Source organism: Elephantulus edwardii, unplaced genomic scaffold (genome assembly GCF_000299155.1).
Source record: "Elephantulus edwardii isolate Elephantulus edwardi_28Jun2011 unplaced genomic scaffold, EleEdw1.0 scaffold00026, whole genome shotgun sequence".
Lineage (NCBI taxonomy): Eukaryota > Metazoa > Chordata > Mammalia > Macroscelidea > Macroscelididae > Elephantulus > Elephantulus edwardii.
The window spans coordinates 4,499,590-4,508,917 of record NW_006399776.1 but is presented as its reverse complement, the minus strand read 5'-3'; the positions used below and the strand labels follow the sequence as shown (position 1 = coordinate 4,508,917).

The window sequence follows — 9,328 nt, the reverse complement described above, 5'->3', positions numbered from 1 at the left end:
AATCCATATTGAAGGCTGTAGTGTTTAACCTTCTACAGCAAGTGCTTCAAGTCCTTTTTAATTACAGCCAGCAAGGCTGTGTCATCCCCATAACGAAGGTTATTTATGAATCTTCCTCCAATCCTGTTGCCACATTTTTCTTCATAGAGTCTGTTTCTCAAATATTGTGCACAGCATACAGATTAAATAGGTATGGAGAAAGAATACAACCCTGATACACACATTTCTTAAAGCCACACATTTGTGACATTTCTGTTATAGTAGCAATTGCTAGTCACCTTATTAAAATCATCTTTGAATTACCCTTATTGCAATGTGCCATCTCTGTCCTTCTGAGAGCATAACTATAATTGAAACTTGTATATCTTAGTAATAAAGTAACACCTTAAATTTTTATTCAAAGTTTACTTATATTCCAAACAAAGACTCTTGTTTGATTCTCTAGCCCATAACAGATTTCCAAGTAACAAATCAAATGGAGAGAAGAAGGGCAATCATACGGACAATGAGAGACAAAGTCTTCCCTTTTCCTGCAGTCTTTACCTCTTGGGCTATGCTGATGTACTTAATTGTTGTTTTCTCAAACTATTGAATGAAAAAAGAAAAATAACATAAAAATACCATAATCTAGCAACAATTACTTTTGGAATAAATAGCTTTATAATTTTAATGTAGCCCTGAGTTCATCATTGTGCTTGGGCAGTCCGTATTTTTAATGATCACACAATCGTGACCAGTTACATTTAGAAGACCATTTGAGTAAATAAAAATTCTTACAGCTAGACCAATAAACAACATTATTATAGATGAAAGGAAAAAAATGGAAAGTGGTAAGGATTTTATCAACAGATAATGGTCATGGAAGCTGTAGGAACATAGAGATAGAGCATTGGGCAAATCTGCAAAAACATCCTTAAAATTTTGAAAAGTAAAGATGTCACTTGAATGCAAATCCTAACTTTTCTGCCTGAGTTTATAAATCCATTTAGGGAATAAGGTTTTGTTGTGTTAATAAACAAGAAAGCATAGGATACGTTTGAGTCTATCACCTGTGAAAGACGCTTTTATGAAAGATATTTCTGACCTTAGTCTTTTTGGTTGGCCCACATACATATGGACAGTGGAAAAAAGAACAAAGAATTTATATCTTTGAATTGTGTTAGCAAATAATATTGAATGTACATATCTTTTGGAAGCAGAATTGGCATCTATTTCCTAAACAACATGCCTCTGAAAACTCTGTGAACTTTGATAAATAACTATAGTTATAGAAAGGCTTCAGGCCTTTTATTCATAGGATCGCTATGAGTTGTCAACTCGACAGCAGTCATCACAACAGCAACAGTGTGCCTTTGAGCTGTAGTGCTGGAGAAGAATATTGAATATACTGTGGACTGTTAAGAGAACAAACAGGTTCGTCTTGCAGAGGGTAAAACCAGGTTGCTCCTTGGAGGCATGGATTCCAAAGCTCCATCTGACATACTTTGGGCATATTGCAAGGTGGGACCAGTCCTTGGAGAAGGACATTATGCTTAGGAGGGTGGAGGGATAGCGCAGGAGGAGAAGACCCTGGGTGAAATCGATTGACTCAGTGACTGGAGTAGTGGAGGTAGGTGTGTCAGAGATAGTGAGTTTGGCTCAGGATACAGCAGGGTGCAGAGCTGGTGTACATAGGGTCACTATAAGTTGCAGGCACCTCAATGGCACATAACAACAGTGTGCCTTTGCTCTGTTCACACAACAGTCTTTTGTTCTAGGTATAAGTTTTGCGTAAGTACAATTGAGTATTCTGGAATTCCCATTTGTCTTCGTGTTTGCTGTAATTTGTTATTATCCACAAAGTGAAATGTCTTTGCACAGTCAATGAAGGACAGATGGGCATTCTTCTGGTAGTCTTTCCTTTCAACCAGAACCTGTCTGACATCAACAGTGGTGCTGATCCCTAGTGCCGTAGCCTCTTCTGAATGTTTAGCCATTTATGAATAATCCTCAGCAGTATTTCACTTGCATGAGATAGTAACAATATTGTTCAAGAATTTCCACATTCTGTTGGATCACTTTTCTTGGGAATTGGAACAAACATGAATCTCTTCCAGTCAGTCAGTCAGGCAGCTGTCTTTCAGATTCCTGGCATGGACTGACTGGTGAGCACATCAAGGGCTGCCTCTGTCATTTGAAACTTTTCAATTGGTATCCCACTGATTCCTGGGGCTTTTTTTTTTAAGTTGAATGGGGACTCATTTTTTGCCAGTGTCTTCAGTGCAGCTTGAATTTCTCCCTTCATTACCAGTGGATCTTGATCATAAGTTACTTCCTAAAATCTTTCCGTGTCAGCCAATTCTTTTTGGTACAGTGACTCTGTGTATTCCCTCCATCTTCTTTTGATGCTTACTGAATCATACAAGATTTTGCCCATAACATCCCTAAGTATTGCAACCTGCGGCTTGAATTTGATTTTCAGTTCTTTCAGCTTGAAAAATACTGAGCATTTCCCCCTTTTTATTCTCCAATTTTGTCTCTGCATATTCCATTATAGTAGTTTGCTTGTCTTCTCAAGCTGCCCTTTGAAATCTTCTGTTCAGCCCTTTTGTTTCAGCATCTCTAACCTATGTTTTGGCTTCTCAATGCTCCAGTGCAATTTTCAGGGTCTCTTCTGATATCCAATTTAGGTTTTTTTCTCTTTCCTCTGTCTTTAGTGATCTTTTGCTCTCTTCATGGATGATATCCTTAATGTCCTCCCACAACTCATCTGGTCTTCGATCATTGATTGATGTTCAGTGCTTTGATCCTATTCTTAAGATGATTTTTAAATTCAGATGGAATAGACTTAAGATCTTATTTGTATTTTTGTGGACTTGTTTTTAATTTTCTTCCCCTTGAGTTTTAACTTGTACATGAATAATTGATGGTCTAGACCTTCCTCTAGAACTGCTATAGAGAGATACACACCCTTCCTTTAGAGCTGGTACTTCAGACTTAGACTTCTTATTGTCATGTGCTGTTGAGTCGCTTTCATCTCATGTTGTCGTTGTTGTTAGGTGCCGTTGAGTTGTAGATGACTCATAGCGACCCTATGAACGAAAGGCCTGAGCACTGTTCATACGTAGAGTTTCCGGAGGCAAGCCATTTCGGAAGTGGATGCCACTCCTGCTTCCAGGCTTGTTTTAGTCGGGTAGCTCCAGCCAATTTCCTGATTTCAACTAGCATGAGTCTGACATATTACTACTTCTGTGTTAACTATCCTCATTCCCTGTTCCAAACTTACAATTTAAGGGCATAGTTGTGTGGACAGTATACTTTGTATCTCTCTTAGCTGCACTGATAGGATGGGTAACCTTTCTTGGAAACTTAATGCTCTACTTTTTCTTGATGAATTTACCCTTTTCTGGACTTAGTTATTACTTTTAGTTCTCAGTTTGCGGCATACCCAAAGTTTACTGCTGATCAAGAACTCTCACATTAGGTATATTTTTGTAGTTTAGTTTGATAGTTCTTCATGGGAAAAATGGGGCATCACTAATTACTTGAGGGTCACCTGCCATCTTTAACTTATAAGGATGTTGACTCACAATAGTCTGATACACAGTCAAACCCTCTCTCCTGAGACCAAAGCATCTAGCACCAGGAAAGGCAGAAAATTCATCAAAGGCCTTTTAAAAATTATTAGAGCTGCTACAAGATCTCAGGAATCATCTTTTCTTGTTTCCTAATCCATTGTACCTAACCCCATTGAGGTGTGGTTGTCTAATGGTCAGAGGAAAGAGAAGAAGTCCATTTCCATCCTTGAAGGAGAGGGGACATTAAGGATATGAACAGTCTGCTGCCATGAGGATAAATGCTGAGGAAATAAGTGAAACACAAGCACTTTATTTGCCAGTGGTGGGCCAAATGAAAACTTTAAACGCAGCTTTGGTCCCAGTGCAGTTAGTGATGGACCTACATCAACATTGTCATATGGCTTTCTGTAATACTCTAGACCAGCTTCCCTACACATGCCTCTTCCGGGATCATGAAAATGTGAGGAACGCTACTGTTCAATTAAAATACTAGAACCATAACCAAAACTTAGCAGATTTAGATGCCTGCAAAGCCACAGAATGTAAGCCAAAGATCTTCATCTAGAAGAGAACTTAGGAGACCAACAAACACAGCAAGTTATCCAAGATATCTTCATTCCTAAAAATCAAGTCCCCAAGATGGAATTTTTTGATGAACATATGGAGCAGACTACCATGTTCAGTTATTGGAAATGTCAGAGCCTGTGGCACTCAAATGTTGGCAAATACTGATTATGGGCAAATAATGTTTTAGAAAGTCACTTCAAAATTCAGGACTAAAGCTCATCTTAATGTTCTCCTTGTCACTTGGAATTGAGATGACATATAGGGACTTAACATTTTATGATCTCTATCAGATCAACATTGTAAACCTAGTGGAGATAATGTAGTTCCAGACATTGTCTGGACCTTATATCAAGCTCCTGTATAATCAGGGAGCCTCTGTTATAGCCCAGTTTTGGAATGAAATGGGTCCTTCAAGGGAAGTTTCTTATTAGGTACAAGAGCAGTCTTAATTTTAAAATAAGCTTCATACATCCACTTATTCATAATGATGGCATTTTAAGTCTAGTTCAAAGAGAGCCCAAAGCCTAAGAGAACAAATTCAGATCACAGCTGCCATTCTCAAATTTCACTAGTGAGGAGGCAGATTGTCAAACTGAGCACTCTTACATGCCTGCCGGCCTGCCCCACACCAATGAAACTCTTAAAGCAGTAACATTGGAATTGTCAGAATTGTTGAAATTGTTTTTGAATCCCAACATCTGTCTTTTCATGTAATGTAAATTTCCCCTTAAACTGGCACATCTGTGAAAACAATGGAGAATCTTAGTATCAGTAGTCAGAAGGGACCAGGGGATAACTGCAGAACAATCATGCAAGTTCAAGTTGAAGCTGAAGAAAATTAGAACAAGTTTACAAGAGCCAAAATACATCCACTTGAATTTAGAGACCACCTCCAGAATAGATTTGCTATGATTGAAGGCTAGGTGAATTGTGGATGGTACTAAAGACATGATGGAAAGACATGAAGAAAGCCAAAGATCATTAGAAAAACCAACCACTGCTGGCACTTTGATTCTGGCTCACAGTGGTCCTCCAACAGGTTTCAGTGACTGGAAGTCTTTGCAGAAGGAGTCTGCTTATCTTTCTCCTGAGGAGCAGCTGGTGGGCTAGACCAATTGATGTTTCGATTAGCAGCCCAACCCACAGTGCACTTTGACAACCATGAACAGACCAAAATGATGTCAGAAGAGCTCTGAAACTTGCTTTTGAACATAGACTAGCTAAAGAAAAAGGAAGAAATGAAGTCAAAGTGCTGAACAAAAAGTTTCAAAAGGCACCCCAAGAAGGCAAAATGTTATAAAACAATGTCTAAAAAAAATGAAAGGTAATTGACATTTCTCAAGTTGAAAGAACTAAAAAAAAATTCAAGTTGTAATTATACAGGACTCTATGGGTAAGCTATTGAATTACATAGAAAGCATCAAAAGAAGAAGGATAGAATATACCATATATCCACTGTATCAAAAAGCATTAGTTTCCATTCAGTACGGCATGAGAACAAGAATCAATGGTATTGAAGGAAGAAGTCCAAGCTGTTCTGAAGGCACTGGCAAAAACAAGGCTCCTGGGATAGGTGTCATGGATTGAATTGTGTTCCCCCAAAATTCATGTATGTAATAATTTAATATAGAAGCTCTGTAGTGACCCTCCATTATCCAATAAACAAAATAGTTATAAAAGGATTTAGGATGGAGTGCAATGCTACTTAATACCATTACAATCCTAATCTGATGTAAGAGTTTTCTACTGTGTGATTTATAATACTGTTGACCTCATAAGAATTAAAAAAGAAGATAAGTCAAAAGTAGGGACCTCAGTATCACCAAGGAAGTTAGTTCTAATAGAAGTAGAATGAGCCCTTTTAGACCTAGACCCCTATGCTAGGAAACTCCTTGACACCAGAGAAGACCAAGACACATAGAGTCCCAAGGAGTTTCAGGCCTGTAGTTAATGAAGGAAATAAGGCGATTCCTCCAGAACTCCCACAGAGAGAGGGCCTTCCCCTAGAGCTGCCACCCTGAATATGGACTTGTAGCCTTCTAAACTGGAAGACAATAAGTTCTGTTTGTGAATGCCACTCAAATTGTGGTATCCCTTTTGTAACAGCACTAGATAATGAAGGAGATGGAATACCAATCCAAATGTTTCAATAAACAAATGCAACACTCATCTATGCAAGTACTCATCTATGTCAAGTGCTGACTTATCTATGCCAAGTGCTCACTATGCCTTCCTTTACTTCCAGCTACTTGGAAACTAACTGGAAAACTAACCCATGTCTGTGCTCATTCCAAAGAAAGGTGATTGAACAGAACATATAAATTATCAATATCATTAATATTACAAACAAGAGAATTTTAAAATAGTTACTGAAGTACAGCAACAGGGAAATCCCAGAAATTGGAGCAAGATTCAGAAGAGAAATGAAGAAGAAGAGAATTTGTTTTTTAGGGCAGATGAATTGGCTGAAAGCAGAGAATACTAGAATGATACTTACCTTTTTAAAAGAAAGATATTTACTATGCAGTACATAGAACTGAGTGGATCATAACAGGTTAGGGGTAATATTGTGACAAATGGGAATTCCAGAATGTTTAATTGTACGCCTGTGTATCAGTCAGCTGATCAGCCTTCCATACTTGTTGACAAAGACTGCTAAACATGTCCAAGGTTGCATAAGTTTCTCAAAATACCTCAAATGGTATTCTGTCAACTCCTGGGACTTATTTTTTGCTAGTGCTTTCAGTGCAGCTTGGACTTCTTCCTTCAATATTATTGGTTCTTGATCATATGCTACATACTGAAATGATTCCGTGTTGACCAGTTCTTTTTTTGTATAGTGATTTTTCAATCTACTTCTGGTGCTTCCTGCATCATCAAAGATTTTGCCCATGGAATCCTCCAGTTTTTCAACTTGAGGCTTGAATTTATTCTTCAGTTATTCAGTTTGAGATATGCCTTATGTTTCCCTTTTGGTTTTCTCCCCCCCACCCCTCCCACCCCCCGCCTTTTGGTTTCTAATTCCAGCTCCGTGCATATTTCATGATAATACTTTGTCTTATCGAGCTGCCCTTTGAAATCTTCTGTCTGCTGTTTTACCTCAGCAGTTCTTCCCCTTATTTTTGTTTCTTTTCATTCTTATTCATGTTTCAGAATTTCTTCTGACTTTCATTTTGTTCTTTTCATTCTTCCCTGTCTTTGTAATGACCTTTTGCTTGCTTTAAAGATAACGTCCTTGATGGCATTCCACAGTTCATCTGGTTTTCAGTTGAGTGTTCAGTGCATCAAATCTGTTCTTAAAATTTTTTTTTTAAATTCAGCTGGAATACACTCAAGGTCATATTTTGGTTCTCATGATCTTGTTTTCATTTTCTTCAACTACAATTTGAATTTAACATATGTAGCTGATGGTCTGTTCCATAGTCAATCTCTGGCCTAGTTTTTTTGACTTGCTGACATTGAACTTCTCCAGTGTCTTTTTCCACAGATATAGTCAGTCTATTTCCTGTGTAATGCATCAATTGAAATACATGTGCATAGTCCCTGTTTATATTTTTATAAAAAAGAAATTTTTGTAATGAAGAAACTAATTGTACTAAATTCTATGACATAATCTTCAGCCTCACTTCTGTTATCAAGGCTATTTTTCAGCTACTAGTCCTTCTTTGTTTCCAACCTTTATTTTCCAGTCACCAAATATTACTAATGTATCTTGATTACATGATTGATCTCTTTTATACTTCAAAGTTGTTAGAAATATTAAATTTCTTAATCTTTGGTTTTCATGGCTGGTACATATATCTGAATAATAGTTGTATTAACAGGATAGTAACCGATCACAGCATTGCATGTTAGGATGACTAACTGAAGAGGAGTGGTGGGGCATTCATCATCAAAAACAGCATTTCAAGGTCATGAATGCCCTACCATTCCTCTTCAATTTGTCATTTCTGGCTTAGTAGAGTTTATGATTCAAAATGGCCAATATCAGTCCATCTCAGCTCATTAATACCTAGGATGTTGATATTTATGTGTTCCATTTCATTTTTTACAAATTCCAATTTTCATAGATTCATATTTTGTACATTCCTTGTTCTGGTTGTTAATGAATGCTTGCAGCTGTTTATCCTCATTTTAAGTCTTGCCACATCAGCAAAGGAAGGCCACTCATTGAGTGAAACTTTTCTCTATCCATGTCCTTACTGTATAGACTCTGCTTTGAGTAGACAGATCTTTTCCAGTGGCATTTTGAGTGCCTTCCAAACTGAGAGGCTCATCTTACAGAACATTTATTCCAATTCCCAAAAAAGGTGACCCAACAAAATGTTGTTTTTGTTGTTGTTGTTCAGATCCATCAAGTCAAGCACAACTCGTAGCAACCCTATGAAAAAAAGACCTGAACTTTGTTCTATAACTATTGTTGTTTCTTTAAGTTTATAGAGTTTTCAGAGGCATGTTGTTTAGGAAGTGGATGCCACTCCTGTTTCCAAGCCTTTCTTAATCTGGGAGCTCCACCAGATACTGTCCACCATGGATAACCATTATGGCATTTGACACACCAGTGACCCAGCGTTCAGCACCATAGCAACTCCAAGTTTCCTCAAGTGCTATACCACCTAGAAGAATGTAAAAATTATAAAGCATTATCTTTTTACTATTACATGCAAATATAATCTTACTACAGATTATTTTAAAAAATCCCTGGAGCAGCACATTGACTGCTAGAAATTCAAGCTAGATTCAGAACAAGAGCTATCATTGTTGGTGACAGGTGGATATTGGGTGAAAGAAAAGAATACCAGAAAGATGTTTACTTGTGCTTTATTGAAAATGAAAGGCATTTGGCTGTGGAATCATAACAAATTTTGGGTAATGTGGAGAAGGATGGGAATATCAGAAGACTTAATTATGCTCATGGAAACCTAGACCTAAATCAAGAAGCCGTTATCAGAACAAGGGAACACTGCATGGTTTAAAATCAGGAAAGGTGTGTGTCAGCAATGTATTCTTTCTCCATATCTGTTCAGTCTGTATGCTGAGAAAATCATTGAAGAAGATGGACTAGATAAAGAAGAATGTAACATCAAGATTGGAGGAAGACTCATCGACAACATACATTGTGCAGTGGATTGACTTTGCTTGCTAAAGAGAACTTGAAACACTTGCTACAGAATACCAAAGACTACATTCTTCAGTGTGGGTTA

General features: G+C 37.6%; 1 protein-coding gene across 1 annotated transcript in view; it reads left to right on the top strand.

Moving 5' to 3' along the window:
- The window catches only part of GANC (glucosidase, alpha; neutral C), a 98,940-nt gene that overhangs the window by 7,375 nt on the left and 82,237 nt on the right, over positions 1 to 9,328 (top strand). Inside the window, exon 3 of the mRNA XM_006883217.1 lies at positions 1,758 to 1,770. Coding sequence (XP_006883279.1) covers positions 1,758 to 1,770 — 13 coding nt within the window. The remainder of the gene's footprint in view (positions 1 to 1,757; positions 1,771 to 9,328) is intronic.